This window comes from Tachyglossus aculeatus, chromosome Y4 (genome assembly GCF_015852505.1).
Source record: "Tachyglossus aculeatus isolate mTacAcu1 chromosome Y4, mTacAcu1.pri, whole genome shotgun sequence".
Lineage (NCBI taxonomy): Eukaryota > Metazoa > Chordata > Mammalia > Monotremata > Tachyglossidae > Tachyglossus > Tachyglossus aculeatus.
This window is the reverse complement of record NC_052096.1, coordinates 8,676,764-8,698,649: the sequence shown is the minus strand read 5'-3', so window position 1 is coordinate 8,698,649 and position 21,886 is coordinate 8,676,764. Positions and strand designations below refer to the sequence as shown.

The 21,886-nt window shown below is 58.2% G+C and overlaps 2 protein-coding genes across 2 annotated transcripts; one reads left to right on the top strand and one right to left on the bottom strand.

Annotated features, from left to right (window-relative positions):
- Positions 1-2,100: 2,100 nt before the first annotated feature.
- Positions 2,101-4,055, top strand: KCNJ9 (potassium inwardly rectifying channel subfamily J member 9). The gene is made up of 2 exons (XM_038768669.1): positions 2,101-2,969; positions 3,610-4,055. Exons 1-2 carry the CDS (start codon positions 2,117-2,119, stop codon positions 3,981-3,983), a joined length of 1,227 nt encoding a protein of 408 aa, XP_038624597.1. The 5' UTR covers positions 2,101-2,116; the 3' UTR covers positions 3,984-4,055.
- A 4,829-nt stretch (positions 4,056-8,884) lies between these two features.
- Positions 8,885-18,889, bottom strand: IGSF8 (immunoglobulin superfamily member 8). Its single transcript, XM_038768668.1, has 7 exons — positions 18,693-18,889; positions 13,402-13,779; positions 12,115-12,621; positions 11,065-11,478; positions 9,946-10,371; positions 9,291-9,440; positions 8,885-9,093 (listed from the first exon to the last, which is right to left on the bottom strand). The coding sequence occupies exons 1-6, from the start codon at positions 18,772-18,774 to the stop codon at positions 9,325-9,327; spliced, it is 1,923 nt and encodes a 640-aa protein (XP_038624596.1). The 5' UTR covers positions 18,775-18,889; the 3' UTR covers positions 8,885-9,093; positions 9,291-9,324.
- Positions 18,890-21,886: the final 2,997 nt, after the last annotated feature.

The window sequence follows — 21,886 nt, the reverse complement described above, 5'->3', positions numbered from 1 at the left end:
AGTGATAGAGGTGCGGATGGTTGTTTCTGTGTGGCGGAGGGGGTTATCAGGGAGGGCTGCCTGGAGGCGGATGGGGGCTTTAAAGAGGGTTCGGGGAGAGGGCTGAGACAGTCCGCTCAGGCCCTGTCGCCCCCCGACACCCCCCACCCCGCGAAGATCTCCCTCTTTCTGCGGGAGAGGGGCAATAGGCAGGGGAGGGAAACTGAGGCCCGGAGCTGAAGAGGATCGTCGTTCCTTGCACGGCGGAAGGTCGGAGGCCGCGGGGAGAAAGGGAGGGAGAGAGGACGAAAAGGTGGGCGGACACGAGGGGTGAGAGCAGCGAAAACCCAGGTGCCCCCCCTCCCCGAGCTCATGATTTCTCCTCCACCTCGACCCCCACCCTACCCCCGGCCAGAGACATCCCTGTTCTGCCCCCTCTACTGCGCGCTGTGTGACCCCGGGCCAGACCAAAACCCTCTCTGATCCCGACTCTCCCCTTCGAACAGTCTTGGAGTATGGTGGGGGGAGGGCGGGGAGAAATGAGGGGGCTTGTGTGCGATGTCGCCCCGCCCCCAATTTACAATACTAATGACGGTATTTGTTAAGTGCTTACTAGGTGTCAAGCACTATTCTAAGCACTGGGGAAGATACAAGGTCATCAGGTTGTCCTTCGTGGAGCTCGCCGTCTTAATCCCCATTTTACAGATGAGGTAACTGAGGCACAGAAAAGTGAGATGACTTGCTCAAAGTCACATAGGTGATAAATGGTGGAGTCGGTATTAGAACCCACGACCGCTGACTCCCAAGCCCGTGCTCTTTCCACTGAACCACCACGCTTCTCATTGATCTCCACCCCACCCCCGGCAAGACACCCGAGCCCTGTCCCCTCTCCCGTGCGCTGTGTGACCTCAGGCCAGTCCAGTGACCTCTCTGATCCCTTTTCTTCCGCTCAAACCGCCTTTGGCGGCGGCGACAGGGGAAAAGGTGGGAAGTGTGTGTGGAGCGGGGGGCTTGTGTGCGATGCTGCTCCGCCCCCAACTTCCCACTGATCTCCCCTCCACCACCCCCCTCATCGGCCCCCTATCAGAGACCCTCGACTTCTGCCCCCTCTCTTCTGCGCGCGCTGTGTGACTTCGGGCCTGCCCAAAGCCCTCTCTGATAATAATAATAATAATAATAATGTTATCTGTTAAGCGCCTAGTATGTGCCAAGCACTGTTCTAGGCGCTGGGGTAGATACACGGGAATGGGGTTGTCCCCCGTGGGGCTCACAGTCTTTACGGATGAGGTCACCGAGGCCCAGAGGAATGAAGCGGCAGCAGACAAGTGTCAGAGGTGGGATTAGTACCCCCGTCCTTTCACTCATTCATTCAATCGTATTTATTGAGAGAAGCAGCGTGGCTCAGTGGAAAGAGCTCGGGCTTTGGAGTCAGAGGTTCCCGGCTCCGCCACTTGTCAGCTGTGTGACTTCGGGCAAGTCACTTGACTTCTCTGTGCCTCAGGTACTTCATCTGTAAAATGGGGATTAAGTCTGTGAGCCTCACGTGGGACAACTTGATTACCTTGTATCCACCCCAGCGCTTAGAACAGGGCTTTGCACACAGTAAGCGCTTAATAAATGCCATTATTATTATTTATCGAGCGCTTACTGTGTGCAGAGCGCCGGACTAAGTGCTCGGAAAGTACAATTCGGAAACGGATAGAGACAATCCCTGCACACAGTAAGCTCTAGATAAATACGATTGAGTGAATGAATGAATGTATGATAATAATAATAATGGCATTTATTAAGCACTTACTATGTGCAAAGCACTGTTCTAAGCGCTGGGGAAGTAACAAGGTGATGAGGTTGTCCCACGCGCGGCTCACAGTCTTAATCCCCATTTTACAGAGGAGGTAACTGGGGCACAGAGAAGTTAAGTGACTTACCCAAAGTCACACAGCTGACAAGTGGCAGAGCCGGGATGAATCCCTACCCGCTGATCCGGCCTGGCGTCGGTGGGGGCGGGACGGGGACGACGACAGGGGAAGCAGCGCGCGTGTGTCAGGGGGGATGCCGTCGGGCCCCGGCCTCCCCGCTGATCTGCCTCCGTTTCCCCCCGCCCCGGCCCTGCAGGGTGTGATCTCGGGGCACCGCCATGGCCCAGGAGGGCCCGGAGGCGGGGGGCCCCCCGGCCCCTGCCCCGCGGCGGGCCCGGGGCCGGCAGCGTTATGTGGAGAAGGACGGGCGCTGTAACGTGCAGCAGGGCCACGCGGGCGAGCGCTACCGCTACCTGACCGACCTGTTCACCACGCTGGTCGACCTCCGCTGGCGCGCCAGCCTGCTCGTCTTCATCCTGGCCTACGCCCTCACCTGGCTCTTCTTCGGGGCCGTCTGGTGGCTCATCGCCTACGCCCGCGGCGACCTGGACCACCTGCACGACGCCGCCTGGACGCCCTGCGTGCACAACCTCAACGGCTTCGTGTCCGCCTTCCTCTTCTCCATCGAGACCGAGACCACCATCGGCTACGGCCACCGGGTCATCGCCGACGCCTGCCCCGAGGGCATCGCGCTGCTCCTGCTGCAGGCCATCCTGGGCAGCGTGGTCAACGCCTTCCTGGTGGGCTGCATGTTCGTCAAGATCTCGCAGCCCAACCGGCGCGCCGAGACCCTGGTCTTCTCCTCGCACGCCGTGGTGGCCCTGCGCGACGGCCGCCTGTGCCTCATGTTCCGCGTGGGCGACCTGCGCCGCTCCCACATCGTCGAGGCCTCCATCCGGGCCAAGCTGATCCGCTCGCGCCAGACCCCCGAGGGCGAGTTCCTGCCCCTGCACCAGACCGACCTGGCCGTGGGCTTCGACACGGGAGACGACCGCCTCTTCCTCGTGTCGCCGCTGGTCATCTCCCACGAGATCGACGCCCGCAGCCCCTTCTGGGACGCCTCGCGTCGTGCCCTGGAGGAGGACGAGTTCGAGATCGTGGTCATCTTGGAGGGCATGGTGGAGGCCACCGGTACGGACGACGGGCTGGGGGCGCGGGCCCAGTGGGCGGAGGCCACCGGCCCGCCCGACGGCCCACGGAGACCGGCTGTGGGCGGTGGGAGAGGCGCGGGGTGGTGGGCGCGGGAAATGATAGTAATCGGGGTGTCCGTCAAGCGCTTACTACGCGCCAAGCACTGTTTCAAGCGCTGGGGTAGACCTTGGGGTCATCGGGTTGTCCCATGCGGGCCTCATAGTCTCACAGATGAGGCCCAGAGAAGCGAAGCGACTTGCCCAGAGTCACCCAGCTGGCAGGTGGCGGAGCCGGGATTAGAACCCGTGCTCTTTCTGCCCTTCTGGCAGGGAAGGAGCGTGGCTTAGTGGACAGAGCCCGGGCTTGGGAGGCAGGAGTCGTGGCTTCGAATCCCGGCTCTGCCACGTGTCAGCTGTGTGGCTTTGGGCAAGTCGCTTCACTTCCCTGGGCCTCGATTACCTCATCTGTAAAACGGGGACTAAGATTGCGAGCCCCACACCGGATAACCTAGTATCTACCCCAGGGCTTAGAGCAGAGCTTGGCACATAGTCAGTGCTTAACAAATACTATTATTATTATTATCTGCCCCTGCTCTGACTCTGCCCCCTGCCCCCGGCCCCTGCCCCGCCCCCGCCCGCAGGGATGACGTGCCAGGCGCGCAGCTCCTACCTGGTGGACGAGGTGCTGTGGGGGCACCGGTTCATGTCGGTGCTGAGCCTGGAGGACGGCTTCTACGAGGTGGACCACGCCTGCTTCCACCAGACCCTGGAGGTGCCCACGCCGTCCTGCAGCGCCCGCCAGCTGGCCGAGGCCGCCGCCCGCCGCGACGCCCACCTCTACTGGTCCATCCCCAGCCGCCTGGACGAGCGGGGGGCCGAGGCCGAGGCCGACGGGGCCGAGGCTGACGACGGGGCCGGGGGCGACGACCACGGGCACCGGGGGCCCAGGGCCGACGGCGATGGCCAGGAGCCCCCGGAAAGACCCCCGCCGTCCGAGGGCGAGTCCGAGCTCTGAGCCGGGGGACCGGCCCCGGGAGGCCAAGGGGACCACCAGGAGGAAGGGGAGCGGGAGGGAGAAGAGGAGGAGGCCGGGGGAGAGCCGGAGAGGAAAGGGAGACTGGACGGGGCGGGCCCCGATTGATTGACAGGTGAACCGGCAGAACAGGCCGGAGACTGGACAGAGGGGACAGGCCAAGGAGTGGACGGGGAGGCAGGGGCAGACACCGATTGATTGACAGGTGGATGATCTGACTGAAGAACTGAAGGACAGGCCGGGGAGTGGAGAGAGGGGTAGACCGGGGGGAGATGGACCGACAGTTGATTGATCGATCGATTGGTTGACAGGTGGATAAGCCGAGAGAGGGATAGATCTAGGTGTTCCGACTGCCGAAGTCCCCCAGGGGAGGTGGGGGGGACTCACACCCCTTAGGAAGAGACACCCTCCCAGGACGGGGAGTGGGGCAAGGGGGGGAAGGAGGCAGATGTGGAGTCCCCCTCCCGGGGCGAGGGGTGGGATGAGGGGGGTGAGCTTTTCTAACCAGAGAAATCTATATTGACTGATCTATATACAAATCTATTTTCTACAGGGTGGGGGGAGGGAACCCAGCTTGGAGAGTTGAGGGGTGGGAGCGGGGCTGGCGCCACTGCCCCGAGGAGAACCGGGGAGAGAAAAACCGGTGCTGTGGAGAGGGGAGAGACCCGAAGGGATGGGAGAGATAGGGAGAGACAGGAAGTGATCAGGAAAGATTGGGAGAGAGAAAAGGAAGGAGACAGAGAGACAGAGAGAGAGAGAGAGAGAGAGAGATCTGGGAAGGGGATTGGGATAGGCCGAGAGGTTGGAAAGATGGAGAGATAGGAACAGATGGAGTTCGGGAGAAGTGAAATGATGAGGCAGAGAACGCGAGAGACAGGCTGAGATGCATTCATTCATTCATCCAACAGTATTTACTGAGAGCTTACTGTGTGCAAAGCCCTGTACTAAGCACTTGGAAAGTACAATTCAGCATCAAATTGGGAAAAGAGACCCAAGAAGTGATCAGGGAAAGAGAAACAGGGATCGGAGGGATAGAATGAAAGACATAGCGAGAGATAGGGAGTCATCCAGAGATCGAAAGAGATGGAGCAAGAGGGAGAAATGGGGAGAGTCACACGGAGATCGAAAGAGAGAGTGAGGGAGTCAAAGACCAGAGGTGTAATACTAGATTGAAAGAAATGGAGAGAGACACAAAGATCGAAAGAGATGGAGAACTAGGGGGAAAGTGTCCCAGAGATCGAACGAGTCTGAGGTGGGGAGTCTCAGGGAGAGACAGGGATGGGGAGAGTCACTCAGAGATCGAAAGAGATGGTGAGATGAGGATCAGAGACACGGAAGAGACACAAAGATCAAATACCCTAATCATTATTATTATTATAAAATGATGGAGAGATGGGAGTCAGAGAGATGGGAAGAGTCCCACAGGGAGTGAAAGAGACGGCGAGATAGGGGGGTCAGGGAGAGATGAGAGACGGGGAGAGTCACACAGAGATGGAAAAAGACAGAGATGGGGAGGTTAGAGAAAGATGAGGGTGATGGGGAGAGTCAGATAAAAATAATGGCATTTGCTAAGCGCTTTCATTCATTCAATCGTATTTATTGAGTGCTTACTGTGAGCAGAGCACTGTACTAAGCGCTTGGGAAGTACAAGTCGGCTACCTATAGAGACGGTCCCTACCCAACAACGGGCTCACAGTCTAGAAGGGGGAGACAGACAACAAAACAAAACATGTAGACAGGTGTCAAAACCGTTAGAATAAATAGAATTATAGCTATGTGCCAGGCACTATACTAAGCGCTGGTGTGGATACAAGCAAATCTGGCCGTTGGACACAGTCCCCGTCCTGTACAGGGCTCAGAGTATTATTCCCCATTTTACAGATGCGGTAACTGAGGCACAGAAAAGCGAAGTGAGTTGCCCAAGGTCACACAGCGGACAAGTGGCGGAGCCGCAGAGATTGAAAGAGACGGAGAGATAATGATAATAATGATGATAGCATTTATTAAGCGCTTACTATGTGCAAAACACTGTTCTAAGCGCTGGGGAGGCTACAAGGTGATCAGGTTGTCCCACGGGGGGGCTCACCATCTTAATCCCCATATTACAGATGAGGTAACTGAGGCTCAGAGAAGTTTTGTTTTGTTCTCTGTCTCCCCCTTCTAGACTGTGAGCCCACTGCTGGGTAGGGACCGTCTCTATATGTTCATTCATTCAATCGTATTTATTGAGCGCTTACTGTGTGCAGAGCACTGTACTAAGCGCTTGGGAAGTACAAGTTGGCAACTTCTAGTCTGTGAGCCCACTGTTGGGTAGGGACCGTTTCTATATGTTGCCAACTTGGACTTCCCAAGCGCTTAGTACAGTGCTCTGCACACAGTAAGTGCTCAGTAAATACGATTGAATGAATGAAATAATAATAATAATAATGATAGCATTTATTAAGCACCTACTATGTGCCAAGCACTGTTCTAAACACTGGGGGGATACAAGGTAATCAAGGTTGTCCCACATGGGGCTTACAGTCTTCATCCCTATTTTCCAGATGAGGGAACTGAGGCCCAGAGAATAATAATAGAGAAGCAGCGTGGCTCAGTGGAAAAGAGCGCGGGCTTTGGAGTCAGAGGTCGTGGGTTCAAGTCCCGGCTCCACCAATTATCAGCTGTGTGACTTTGGGCAAGTCACCTCACTTCTCTGTGCCTCAGTTCCCTCATCTGTAAAATGGGGATTAAGACTGTGAGCCCCCTGTGGGACAACCTGATCACCTCGTAACCTCCCCAGCGCTTAGAACAGTGCTTTGCACATAGTAAGCGCTTAATAAATGCCATTATAAAATAATAATAATAATAATAATGGTATTTGTTAAGCACTTACTATATGCAAAGCACTGTTCTAAGCGCTGGGGAGGATACAAGGTGATCAGGTTGTCCCATGGGGGTGCTCAGTTTTAATCCCCATTTTCCAGATGAGGTAACAGGCCCAGAGAATAATAATAATAATGATGATGCTGGCATTTATTAAGCGCTTACTACGTGCAAAGCACTGTTCTAAGCGCTGGGGAGGTTACAAGGTGATCAGGTTGTCCCACGGGGGGCTCACAGTCTTAATCCCCATTTTACAAATGAGGTAACTGAGGCCCAGAGAAGTGAAGTGACTTGCCCAAAGTCACCCAGCTGACAAGTGGGGGAGCCGGGATTTGAACCTATGACCTCTGACTCCAAAGTCAGGCGAGGGGGATGGGGAGGATCACGCAGAGATGGAAAAGGGATGGAGAGGAGACGGGGGAGATAGACAGGTGGAGGCCCCGCCCCTTCTCACGCTCTCCCGCTCAGTTCTACCCTGGGGGGCGGGGCCAGAGGGAGGGGGCGTGGTCACCCGGCCCCGGCGACCAATCAGAACCCGAGCGCGATTGGCGCCGGCCCCTGGGCGGGCGCCTGCCCCCTCGCGGCCCCCGGAGCACCTGCGGCGCGGCGCCCCCTCCCCCCCCCCCCACCGTCTACACCGCCAACTCGGTTCCCCAGGCGACACATTAAACTCCGGTTCGGGACTCCGTTGTTCTCCACTTCCGGTGTCTCACTGAACGTGCTCCCCCGCCCCACTGGAAGGCAAACCCTGGCTCCACTCTCACCCTCAAATCACCATCCCTCCCCTCCACTATCAATCAATCAATCATCAATCAATCGTATTTATTGAGCGCTTACTGTGTGCAGAGCACTGTACTAAGCTCTTGGGAAGTACAAGTTGGCAACACATAGAGATTCAATCAATCGGATTTATGCAGCGCTTACTGTGTGCAGAGCACTGTACTAAGCGCTTGGGAAGTACAAGCTGGCAACATATAGAGACAGTCCCTACCCAACAGTGGGCTCACAGTCTTGAAGGGGGGGACAGAGAACAAAACCAAACATACTAACAAAATAAAATAAATAGAATAGATAGGTCCAAGTAAAATAGAGTAATAAATATGTACAAACATATGTACATCATCATCATCAATCGTATTTATTGAGCGCTTACTATGTGCAGAGCACTGTACTAAGCGCTTGGGAAGTACAAGCTGGCAACATATAGAGACAGTCCCTACCCAACAGTGGGCTCACAGTCTAGAAGGGGGGGACAGAGAACAAAACCAAACATACTAACAAAATAAAATAAATAGAATAGATAGGTCCAAGAAAAATAAATAGAGTAATAAATATGTACAAACATATGTACATATATACAGGTGCTGTGGGGAAGGGAAGGAGGTAAGATGGGGGGGATGGAGAGGGGGACGAGGGGGAGAGGAAGGAAGGGGCTCAGTCTGGGAAGGCCTCCTGGAGGAGGTGAGCTCTCAGTAGGGCCTTAAAGGGAGGAAGAGAGCTAGCTTGGCGGATGGGCAGAGGGAGGCCTTACTTGATTCCCCCACCCAGGTGCTAAACTAAAGCTGCCTCCCCCACTCCCCCCCAACGCACACCATAAGCACACACACTGTGGCCTAGTGGGCAGAGCCCAGGCCTGAAAGTCAGAAGGACCTGGGTTCTACTCCAGACTCCATCACTCTTCTGGCATAAGCAAGTCACTTCACGTCTCTGGGCCTCAATCTCCTCATCTGGAAAATGGGGATTAAGACCGTGAGCCCCATGCGGGACATGGACTGTGTCCAACCTGATTAGCGTGTATCAACCCTGGGGCTTAGTAAGGTTCCTGGCACATAGTAAGTGCTTTAAAAAAAACCGTAAAAAAGTGCCCCGGTGTCACATCAGTCCTTCTTTCAGATGTCCCATAAAACTCAGTTCCCAGGTTCCTGGGTTCCTTCCCTCGCCTGCTTCGCCCAACTCCCCCCCACCCACCCACCACGCACACACACATGCACTCCAATCCCAGGGAAGAAAAGAGCCCCCAATTCTAAAAAACAAATTTATTTACGTTTTAGAAAAAACAATCCTATGGGGTAGGGAGTTCACCCCTTGTCCAGGGGGTGGAGAGGGTCTGGGGGAGGGCAGTAGGGGGGCTGGCTCAGTCAAGAGGCATCAAATAAATAGGAAGGGGGGAAAGGGGAGTGAGGGCAGGCCACGTGCGGGTCTCTTCTGTTCTGGCAAGTGGAAGTGGTCCCTGCAGAGAAAGAGAAGGGGGTTTGGGCATTGGGGTGGGCAGGAAAACAGAATCAAGGAGATTAAGAGATCCAGAAAGTGGGCTGCAAGCAGGGGTGGTCAGGGAAAAGTCAGGGTTTCCCTGGGGGATGTGGGGTGTGTCTGTGTGTGTCTATGTGCGTACATGTATGTGTGTGTTGGGTGGGGATCAGGCCTCACCTGCAGGCTGGGAGGGGGTCTCGGCAGAGGTCGGTCAGCGTTTGCGCAGACGCTTCAGGAAGCAGCAGGTGATGGAGCCAAGGACAGTGCCCCCCGTGACCAGGGCCGCGGCTGTGCCCACCAGCAATGGAACAAACAGGGTGTCCAGGGCTGGGGAGACAGAGGGGGAGGGAGGATCCATCAGCTCCTCCGGCCCCCACTAGAACCCCTTCCCCAGCCCCTGAGGGTGGGGCTGGGGACCAGGATGGCACATGCGCAGGGGCTCCAGGGTGGTACAGGGGGGAATCGGGGGGGACCGGGACACAAGGACACAGGGGTTGTGGGGGCACTCATGGGGGAGAGCAGTGGGGGAAGGCAGGGGAGAAGCCTGGGGGCAGTGGCTTCTGGGTTTGGGGGAGGGGGAGAGTCCCAGGAGAGTGGGGGACCTGCTGGGGTTGGGGAGAGGCCTGGGGAGGTTGAGGACCCATGGGAGGCCCATAAATGGGGGAGAAGCCAGTCGATGGGGCACTGGTGCGGGGGAGAAGGAGGCCTGGAGAGGTGGGGGTGTTGGCAGAGGCCTGGGGAGGCTGAGGGCCCATGGGAGGCCTGTGGGTGGGGGCACTGGAGGAGAGGTTGGAGGGTGGAAGGGAGGCCCTGGGGGAGGGGTGGCACTCACGGCGGGTGTAGGGATAGACGGTGACGGGTCCGGAGCGAGCGGTCCCAGCCTGGTACCAGCTGCGGTCGGGGAGCTGAGCCCAGGCGGCGGCGGAGCAGTGATAGATGCCCTCGTCTTCGGGCCTCAGCTCGTGCAAGCGCAGGCGGTGGGTGCGGGGGCCCAGCCGCTCCACGCTGACCGCCCCGCCCGACGGCCGGACCCCCAGCTCCACCACACCGTCCCGGTCCAGCCCGCCCACCAGCCGCGCCGGCTCCAGCTCCGGGCCCAGCCTGTCGTCTCGAGCCCGCGGCCGCTCTGCCCACCAGCTGAGGGCCAGCCGCAGGCCCGGGGGACCCCCCGAAGTCGTCACATTACACAGCAGGGGGGCCACCTCCCCCCGATACACCGCGCCCCCTGCCAGCCACGCCACCACCTCCAGTACCACACCTGCCGGCGGGCGGGACCGAAGAGATGGGAGAAAGGAGGGGGAAACGGGGAAGGAAAGAGGGAAAGGGATAAGGAAAAGGGGACAGGGATGAGGAAAAGGGGACAGGAACAAGGAGGAGGAAAGGGACAAGGAGAGGGAAAAGGACAAGGAGGAGAAAAGGGACAAGGAGGGGAAAAGGGACGGGGGGACAGAGACAAGGAGGAAGAAGGAGAAGAAAAGGGACAAGGAGGAGGAAAGAGATGAGGGGGAAAGGGATAAGGAGGGAGGAAAGGGACAAGGAGAGGGAAAAGGACAAGGTGGGAGAAAGGGACAAGAGGAGAAAAGGGATGAGGAGGAGAAAAGGGATGGGGGACAGAGACAAGGAGGAAGAAAGACAAGGAGAAGAAAAGGGACAAGGAGGAGGAAAGAGATGAGGGGGAAAGGGATAAGGAGGGAGGAAAGGGACAAGGAGGGAGAAAGGGACAAGAAAAGGGACAAGGGGGAGGGAAGGAACAAGGAGGAGGAAAGGGATCAGGAGAAAGGGACAAGGAGGAAAGGGAGAAGAAAAAAGTGTTACACGCTGGGGGAAGTGACATCCTACCCCCCGCCAGTCCCCCCAGATTCTTGCCCCCTCCCTCCTTCACCCCCTATGAACCCTTACCCCCCTCCCCCATGCGCCTCTGTCCCTCGCCTTCCCCCCCACGCCCACTCACCTTCCTCTCGCACATGGACGGGCAGAGGGGCGGAGCGGGCCTCGGCCGCCTGGCGGAGCCTCCCTCCGGGCTCCCGCACGTAGGCCCGCGCCAGGCAGCGGTAGACACCCGCATCCCCGGGCCGGGCGGCCTCCAGCCGCAGGCGGTAGGCTCCGACCGCCACCTTATCCAGCCCCCCTCGCCGGCCGCTGTAGCCGGGGCCCGGGCTCACCACGCCGTCCGTGTCCAGCTGCGTCACCAGGTGGCCGGGCCCCGGAGCCCCGGCGGGGGCCATCTCCCAGCCCACCGACAAGGCAACATTTGGGCCGGGAGGCAGCGGGGCCTGGGCCGCGGACAGGTTACAGTTCAGCTCCAGGGCTTCCCCTGCCGCCAGTCGCTTCTCCCCGGGACCCACGGTCAGCGACAGCTGCGTCGCTGAAAGACACGGACCGGGCAGGGGCGGCCATCACGCTCCTGCCCGCCCCAGGGCTTCCTGGCAGTGCTCACCTCCTGGGCCCGCTCCCAGTGTCCACCCACAACGCTGGCTCTCAATGCTAGTTGCAGGTGGTCATCCCCTGCAGCCTCTCCCACTGCTCCCCCACAGTGCTCACTGTCACTTGTCCGTCACTGCTGTGTGACCTTGGGCAAGCCACTTCACTTCTCTGTGCCTCAGTTACCTCATCTGCAAAATGGGGATTGAGACTGTAAGCCCCACAGGGGACAATCTGAATACCTTGTATCTACCCCAGTGCTTAGAACAGTGCTTGGCACATAGTAAGCTCTTAACAAATACCACAATTACTATAATTATGATTATCAGATCTGGGTGATCACCCGTGGCTGCTCCCAGTGCTCCCACAGAGTACTTGCTGCAGGTGGTCACCCCCAGTGCCCACTCAGTGCTCACCCACAGTGCTCAGTGCCAACCCGTGCTTGCTCCCAATGCTCCCCCACAGTGCCAGCTGCGGGTGATCACCCCTGTACCTACTCCCAAGTTCTCCCCTGATGCTCACCTCCCCTCCGCCACCCCTGTACCCTCCCCGGCCCTTCCCCCTGGTGCCTGCGGCTCACCCAGGGCGGGCACCTCGACGTGGGCCAGCACGGCCCGCTTCTCGGCGATGCGGGTCCAGTTTCCGCCGCCGCCAGGGTCCTGGATCCACTGGGCAGCGGTGCAGTGGTAGGTGCCCGCGTCGGCTGGGCGGGCGCGCCCCAGTGCCAGGCGATAGCCCCCTCCACTCGCCCGGCCCAGCTGCAGCTCACCCGCCGCCAGCCGCGCACCGTAGGCCGGCCCGGCCTCCACCGACAGGTCAGCCTGCAGCCCCGCCACCTTCTCACCTGGACCCGGACCCACCGGCTCCCCGGGTGGCGTCCGTCCAAAGGACACGGACAGGTGGGTGTGCTGAGCCCCCACTCCTGGCCCCGGCCCCAAGCCGCCCCCAGCCTTTGCCGCGCAGCCCAGGACCAGCTCCTGCCCCTCGGGCACCGTAAGCGGCGGGGGCATCGCCGGGCTCTGGCGGCCACGGGGCCAGGACGGACCCGGCCCAGGGTCAGCTGACACCTGCAGCAGGTCCGGAAGGACTGCGGGGAAACACACAGGGGCAAAGGCAGGAGTGGAAGGGAGCCACACGGGATCTGGAGGATGAGTCCCTCTCCTGGAGCCGCCATCCCTGCTCACCTGACCCCGACCCCTCCCCCGAGAGTCCCTCTGCAAAATGGGGACTGAGACTGTGAGCCCCACGGGGGACAATCTGATTACCTTGTATCTACCCCAGTGCTTAGAACAGTGCTTGGCACATAGTAAGCTCTTAACAAATACCACAATTACTATTATTATGATTATCAGCTCTGGGTGATCACCCCTGTGCTTGCTCCCAGTGCTCCCCCAGAGTGCTTGCTGCAGGTGGTCACCCCCAGTGCCCTCTCTCAGTCCTCACCCACAGTGCTCAGTGCCTAACCCCTTCCCTGAGCATCCGACCCCTCCCCGAACCCCCCACCCCCATTTACCCCCTCCTCCAAGCCCCCCACCCCCACTTGACCCCTTCCACTGAGCCCCCCCAACACCTGACCTCCTCCCATGAGTAACCTCCCAAATCTGACTCTTCCCAGAGCCTCCCGCCCCCACTTTACCCCCTCCCCCGAGCTCCCCGCCCCCACTTGACCCCCTCCTCCGAGCCCCCTCCCACGAGCACCGTCCAAAACCTGACCCTTCCCCGAGCCCCCCGCCCACACCTGACCCCTCCGCTGAGCTCCAGCCCAAATCTGATCCCTTCCCGAGCCCCTCTGCCCACATCTGACCCCTTCCCCGGGCCTCCCGCCCACAGTTGACCCCTTCCTCTGGCCCCCTGGCCCTTGGCGCACCTCTGAGCTCCACCTTGCCGCTGTAGCTGCCCAGGTAGGCGGCGTCGGTGGACGGCGTGTAGCACTCGTAGACCCCGGCGTCCTGGGCCCTGAGGCGCCCGATGCTGAGCTGGGCGGCGTCGCCCCGGAGCCGGCGCACGGTGACCTCTCCGGCTGCCACGCGGGCAGCAAACAGGGCGTAGGGGAAACGGGGGTCGCGGGTGCTGACCACACCCAGGGCCGTGTCCGGTGCCTCAGGCCGGTACAAGAACCACTCGAAGTCCTGTTGCGCGGGGCCCTCGAAGCCTCGGACGCTGCAGCCCACAGTCACCGCCGTGCCCTCCACCCGATACAGCGGCCCACGGGGCACTAGCACCTCCCGCGCCACCGCCTGCCGCCCTGTGCGGGGGCCAAGGGGACACAAGAGTTGGGGTGCGGCCCTTCCCCACGTGGACCCCCCAGCCTCGGTCCCTCCCACCTCCCCGGGTGGCGCGCACAACGGGGCTCGGCACATGAAAGCGCTTCCCAAAGGCCTTAGCGGGAAGCGGCGCGGCCTACTGCCCAGAGCCCGGACTTGGGAGTCGGAGGTCGTGGGTTCTAATCCCCGCCCCACCACTGATCAGCTGCGTGACTTTGGGAGACTCACTTCTAGACCGTGAGCCCACTGTTGGGTAGGGACCGTCTCTATATGTTGCCAACTTGTACTTCCCAAGCGCTTAGTACAGTGCTCTGCACACAGTAAGCACTCAATAAATACGATTGAATGAACTTCACTTCTCTGCGCCCTCAGTTCCCTCATCTGGAAAATGGGGATTTAGAGTGTGAGTCCCAAGTGGGACAACCTGATTACCTGGTATCCGCCCCAGAGATTAGAACAGGGCTCGGCACATAGTAAGCGCTTAACAAATACCATTATCAGTATTATTATTATGCTCTGGGTCTCAGTTACCTCATCTGTAAAATGAGGATTCAGACTGTGAGCCCCAAGTGGGACAACCTGATTACCTGGTATCCGCCCCAGAGATTAGAACAGGGCTTGGCACATAGTAAGCACTTAACAAATACCATTATCAGTATTATTATTATGCTCTGGGCTTCAGTTACCTCATCTGTAAAATGAGGATTCAGACTGTGAGCCCCAAGTGGGAAAACCTAATTACCTGGTATCTACTTCAGCACTCAGAACAGTGCTTGGCACATAGTAAGCGCTTAACAAGTACCATTATCATTATTATTCTCTGGATCTCAGTTACCTCATCTGTAAAATGAGGATTCAGACTGTAAGCCCCAAGTGGGACAACCTGATTACCTGGTATCTACTCCAGCGCTTAGAATAGTGCTTGGCACACAGTAAGCGCTTAACAAATACCATTATCATTATTATTCTCTGGGCCTCAGTTACCTCATCTGTAAAATGGGGATTCGGACTGTGAGCCCCAAGTGGGACAACTTCACTACCTGGCATCTGCCCCAGCGCTTAGAACAGTGCTTGGCACATAGTAAGAAGTTAACAAATACCATCAACACCGTCATCATCATTATTATTCTCTGGGCCTCAGTTACCTCATCTGTAAAATCGGGATTCAGACTGTGAGCCCCAAGTGGGACAACTTCATTACCTAGCATGTGCCCCAGCGCTTAGAACAGTGCTTGGCACATAGTAAGAAGTTAACAAATACCATCATCACCGTTATCATCATTGTTATTAATAAATACAGTGGAATGAATGAGTGAAACAAGGCTAGAAGATCAGTGGAGAGGGAGCGGGGAGGACACTGGGGGTAGATGGGGGGGTGGAGACAACGATGTAGATTGGGGGGAGGGTCTCCCTCCCCCCACATTGAGCTGAGCTGCCCCCCCTCCTCCCCCCCAAGACCAGGCTAATGGGGGAGGGGGCTCAGGACGAGACGAGCGAGTTGGATGGTCCGCTCTGCCCGTCAGCTGCTGGTGCCACCTGGGCCCGAGGACACAATGGGGCCGGGGGAGGGGGAGAAGGCCCCGCAGCTCCCGGGACAATGCGCCCAGCCCCCCTTCCCCCAGCCCCCTCCGCTCTTCCAGCTGGGGCCCGTGCTCTCCCCCTGCCCGCCTCCCCGGACAGGCGGGTGCCACCCGCCGGTGCCCGGGCCGCTGCCAGCCTGCAGGCCTGGCCCCCCGCGACCCCGTCCCCCTCGGACTCACCCTGCGGCCCGGCCCAGGCCCACCCCCTCCCCGGCGCATCATCATCATCATCAATCGTATTTATTGAGCGCTTACTATGTGCAGAGCACTGTACTAAGCGCTTGGGAAGTACAAATTGGCAACACATAGCGCCAGTCCCTACCCAACAGTGGGCTCACAGTCTAAAAGGGGGAGACAGAGAACAAAACCAAACATACTAACAGGGGCACGGGTCGTTGGGGTTTCGTGGGCAGCCCCGCGGGGAGACCCAGCTGCCGCCCCAGATGGTACCGAGGGATCCCCCTTTCAGACTGTCCCCTTTTAGACTGTGAGCCCACTGTTGGGTAGGGACTGTCTCTATATGTTGCCTATTTGTACTTCCCAAGCGCTTAGTACAGTGCTCTGCACATAGTAAGCGCTCAATAAATACGATTGATGATGATGATGAGGGCTCCACCCCTACCCCCAGCCCCTCTCACCTACCCCGAGCCCCGGTCCGCTGCCCCCAGCCTCTCTCAACCACCTCGTGCCCCGGCCTGATGCCCCCACTCCCTGTCGCCCACCCCGTGGTTCCACCTGATGCCCTCAGCCCTTCTCTCCCATCCCGTGCCCCGGCCCGGTACCCCCGGGCCCTCTCACCCATCCCAAGCCCTTGGTCATTCATTCATTCGTATTTATTGGGCGCTTACTGTGTGCAGAGCACTGTACTAAGCGCTTGGGCAGTCCAAATTGGCAACATATAGAGACGGCCCCTACCCAACAGTGGGCTCACAATCTAAAAGGGGAGACAGAGAACAAAACATATTGACAAAATAAAATATGTACAAATGAAATAGAGTAATAAATGCGTACAAACATATATACAGGTGCTGTGGTGAGGGGAAGGAGGTAAGGGGGGGGATGGGGAGGGGGATGGTCCTAGTCGCCCCTTCCTCAGGTGGCCCCGGCCTAGCCCCTCTCCGTGCCAGGGGCCCTGTCGCCTTTCCCCCAGGTGGCCCAGGCACCTCGGCCCTCTGCGGGGGCGGAGGTCGAGGGTGGGGAGAACCCCCCAGGGCGGTTGCCCCATTGGGCCCAAGCGCCCCCGGACCCAGGCCACGGTCCAGTCTAACGTGCCCGTAGTCTGGTTTCTTCTAACCCCCGGCTGATTTCTTTCCGGCCCGGGAACTCCCTAGCCCCCACTTCCCTCCGGCCTCCAAACGGAGGACCCAAGCGCCCTCCCACGCCAGGGATCTCTCGCCCTGGCCAGCCCCCTGGGGAGCTTTCTCCCTCCCTTCCTCCCACGCCAGAGATCTCTCTCCCTCTCCCTCTCTTCTCTCTCCCTGGCCAGCCCCCTGGAAAGCTTTCTCCCTCCCTTCCTCCCACGCCAGAGATCTCTCTCCCTCTCCCCCTCTTCTCTCTCCCTGGCCAGCCCCCTGGAAAGCTTTCTCCCTCCCTTCCTCCCACGCCAGAGATCTCTCTCCCTCTCCCTCTCTTCTCTCTCCCTGGCCAGCCCCCTGGAAAGCTTTCTCCCTCCCTTCCTCCCACGCCAGAGATCTCTCTCCCTCTCCCCCTCTTCTCTCTCCCTGGCCAGCCCCCTGGAAAGCTTTCTCCCTCTCTTCCTCTCGGTCCCCACCCGAGAGAGAGGGCCCCAGGGGCCCGGCTGGGAAAACCTCGCTCATCCGCGCTAAGCAACCGGGTCGCACCGTCCCCGGGGGGCGGGGAAGGGGTAGGGGAGACGGAGAGGAAGGTGGAGGAGGAGGAGGAGAGGGGGCATCACATACATATACAAACACACATACACACACACACACACACCCCTCCAGCTGGACACGCAGAGACCGGCCGGGGGACACTCATGGACCCAGGAGCCCGAGCGGGGCCGCTATTTTTAGGCCCTGTAACCAACCCCTCACCCCTCCTTGACTCGGTTTCCCCATCTCTTTGCCCCGCCCGCTGTCCCCACCTCCCCCAAACATCCCCCAGCCGCCTCCTCCAGGAAGCCCACCCGGGTTGGGAGCCAACCCGCCGTGGCAACGTCCCCCACAAGGCCCCTGCGGGATATCGAGGCGGGGAGAGAAAAGGGAACAGAGGAGAGAGGACGGGCAACTACCCCTCTCCACCCATGTCCCCCCACCCGATTTGCTTGTATCCACCCCAGCGCTTAGTACAGTGCCTGACACGTAGTAAGCGATTAACCAATTATTATATTATTACCCGGCTTTGGGAGGGAGGGTAACGGTGGAGAAGGAGGAGAAGGGCGGGGGAATAGGAAGCGGGAAAGGAAAGTGGACGAGGCTCCGGAGGGGGCGGACTCTGCCACCTGCCCCGGTGCCCCGACCCTGTGCCCGCCGCTGTGCCAGGCGCTGACTCACACGGCGCTTAGAGATCGGGATTTGAACGGTTGGGGAGCCCGGCTACCGATCCCATCACCCCACACCTCCCACGCCTCCCCCCAACCGTCCCCGCCGCACAGACGGAAGCGCCCACCTCGAGCCTGGAGCCCAAAATTGGCGTAATCTAATAATAATCATCATCATAATATATCCCTAGACTGAAAGCCCGCGGTGGGCTGGGATTGTCTGTCTTTATTGCCGAATTGGCCTTTCCAAGCGCTTTAGTGCAGTGCTCTGCACACAGTGAGCTCTCAATAAATACGATTGAGTGAATGCATGAATGAATATTGGTTAAGCGCTCACCATGTGCCGGGCACTGTACTAAGCGTTGGGGTGGATATCTGCCAAATGGGGATGAAGACTGTGAGCCCCACATGGGACCACCTGATCACTTTGTAACCTCCCCAGCGCTTAGAACGGTGCTTTGCACATAGTAAGCGCTTAATAAATGCCATTATTATTATTATTACAAGCAAATAGGGTGGGGGGGACAGGGGTGGGGGGACAGGGGGTTGCCCCTCCTTAACCCCCCACCCCAAAAGCGACCCACCAGAAGTTCCTGGGTGACGTCAGGGGCGGATTGGGAGACCTCTGAACCCCCCCCCCGTTCCAGTTCCTTCCCATCCCCTAGCCTCGGGGGGGATGCACAGCGCCTCCTCATCCGCACCCCCTCCATGCCATGCTTCTGTGCCCACCGGAGGAGCGGGAGGGGCAGAAGGGCACCCTGGAGAGGGAGGAGGGGCAGAAGGGCACCCTGGGGAGGGGGAAGGGGGGGCCTCTTACCGAGCAGCAGCAGCTGGAGAAGGAGGAGAAGGAGGAGCAGCGGCCGCCTCCTCCTCGGAAAGGCAGGGTTGGGGGCTTCCATCCTGGCCCTAGGATGCGGGGAACGGGGAGCAGGGAACAGGGCGGCCCCGGCCCCTGTTTCCTTTCGCTTTTCCCTCCTCCGCCACTGGCTCCGGCTCCTCCCGCTTCTCCTCCGGCAGCTGGTTGCGCTCCAGTTCCTGCTCCTCCCCCCGGGGCTCCGGCGGCCGCCCACCCACTGCCCAGGCCCAGGCCCAGGCCCCGCCCCGGCCTCCTGGTCCCGCCCCATCACATCCCCCCTCCCCCCCGGGCCCCTCACAGCCCCACAATCAATCAATCAATCGTATGTATTGAGCGCTTACTGTGTGCAGAGCACTGGACTAAGCGCTTGGGAAGTACAAGTTGGCAACATATAGAGACAGTCCCGACCCAACAGTGGGCTCACAGTCTAAGAGGGGGGGACAGAGAACAAAACCAAACATACTAACAAAATAAAATAAATGGAATAGATATGTACAGGCAAAATAAATAAATAGAGTAATAAATATGTACAAACATATATACATATATACAGGTGCTGTGGGGAAGGGAAGGAGGTAAGACGGGGGGATGGAGAGGGGGACAAGGGGGAGAGGAAGGAAGGGGCTCAGTGTGGGAAGGCCTCCAGCGGAGTCTCTTGGCTCCGCTCCCAGGGCCGGGCCCTGCCCCCGTTACAGCCCCCCACCCTCCCCGGGGCCCACCCCCAGCCCCATCGTAGTCCCTCAATCACCCCCTAACTTCGCTCCCCAGGCCCGGCCCCACCCTATCACAGCCCCTCAATCACCCCCTGACTCCTCCCTCCGGGCCCGGCCCCACCCTGTCACAGCCCCTCCCTAATAATAATAATAATAATGACATTTATTAAGCGCTTACTATGTGCAAAGCACTGTTCTAAGCGCCGGGGAGGTTACAAAGTGATCAGGTTGTCCCACGGGGGCTCGCAGCCTTCATCCCCATTTTACAGATGAAGTAACTGAGGCCCAGAGAATCAATCAATCAATCAATCAATCGTATTTATTGAGCACTTACTGTGTGCAGAGCACTGTACTAAGCGCTTGGGAAGTACAAGTTGGCAACATACAGTCCCTACGCAACAGTGGGCTCACAGCGTAGGACGGGGAAACAGAGAACAAAACCAAACATATTAACAAAATAAAATAAATAGAATAGATATGTACAAGCAAAATAAATAAATAAATAAATAGAGTAATAAAGAGAAGTTAAGTGACTTGCCCAAAGTCACACAGCTGACAAGTGGCGGAGCTGGGATTTGAACCCATGCCCTCTGACTCCAGAGCCCACACTCTTTCCACTGAGCCACACTGCTCCATCTTCAGACTCCACCTCCTAACTAATGCCCTCTCCACCACCAGCTCCTGCCCCCTCCCAGGCGCCTCCTGGTCTCCTTCCCTCCCACGAGGGCAAGGGAATGGTGGAGGAAGGGAGAGGGACCCAGGCACTGCAAGGGAGGTCAAGGGAGGTCAGAGGAGGTCAGGGGTAGTCAGGGGTCCCAGGCTTGCAGTTTCTCCCACCTGGCCCTCTGCCCACTGGGGCTGTGGGGCTGGTGTCCCCTCTCCTCCCCCTCACACACCAGAGGGGGTTCCCAGCTGTGGGGGGAGTGGGAAGCGGGAGGGCCACCAACCCACAGCCTCGGATCACCTCCACAGCCAGCATCCTTTCCTCTTGTGCACGAGCCACAGAGCGCTGCTGGCCAAAATGTGGATATCAGGCTGACTTCGTCCGCTTCAAGTTTAACCTTGCATGCTCTAATTTCACCCTCTCCTCGGCCCGGCAAAATTATTTCTCCATCCTTATTGACACCCATGCCCATCACCCTTGCCAATTGTTCCAAATGTTTAACTCCCTCCTCAAACCTCCTGTCTCAAGTTCCTCTCCTCCAATTCTCCCCTTGACCCCCTCCAATCTGGCTCGTGTCCCCTTCACTCCACAGAAACCACCCTCTCAAAGGTCACCACTGATCTCCTCCTTGCCAGATCCAATGGCCTGTACTCCATCTTAATCCTTCTCGACCGCTCAGCTGACTTCAACATTGTCGACCAACATTATCCAATCTCGGCTTCACTGACACTGTCCTACTCCTTTCTCTCCAGCTGCTCATTCTCATACTCTTCCTCTGCCTCCCATCCCCTAGCTGACGGGGTCCCTCCAGGTTCAGTTCTATTCTCCATCTTTACCCACTCCCTTGGAGAACTCATTCGCTCCCATGGTTTCAACTACCACCTCTATGCGGATGACACCCAAATCTACATCTCCAATCTACATCTCCAGCCCTGATGTCTCTCCCTCTCTGCAGTCTCACATTTCCTCCTGCCTTCAACACATCTTTATGTGGATGTCCTCCCGTCACCTCAAACTTCACAGAACTTCTTATCTTTCCTCCCAAACCCCATCCTCTCCCTGACTTTCCCATCTCTGTAGATGGCACCAACATCCTTTCTGTCTCAGAAGTCTTGGCGTCCTTGACTCCTCTCTCTCATTCAACCCATATATTCAATCCATCATTAAATCTTGTCGGTTCCATTTTCACAACATCACTAAAATTCGCTCTTTCCTCCACACCCAAATTGCTACTTCGTTAATCCAATCACTTAGCCTATCAAGCCTTGATTACTTTATCAGTCTCCTTGCTGACTTTCTTGCCTCCTGTCTCTCCCCACTCCAGTCCATACTTCACTCTGCTGCTTGGATCATTTTTCGACAAAAACATTCAGGCCATGTTTCCCCACTCTTCAAGATACTCCAGGGGTTGTTCATCCACCTCCAAATCAAACAAAAACTCCTCACCATCAGCTTTAAAGCAATCCATCACCTTGCCCGCTCCTGCCTCACCTTGCTGCTTTCCTACTACAACCCAGCTTTTACACTTTGCTTCTCTAAGGCCAAACTTCTCACTGTACCTCGATCTCGTTTATCTTGCTGCCGACTTCTCACCCACATCCTGCTTCTGGCCTGGAATGCCCTCCCTGCTCAGATCTGACAGACAATGATTCTACCCGCCTTCCAAGTCTTATTGAAGGCACATCTCCTCCAAGAGGACTTCCCTGACTATGGCCTCCTTTCCTCTTCTCCCACTCCTTTCTACGTCGCCCTGACTTGCTCCCCACTCCCAGCCCCAC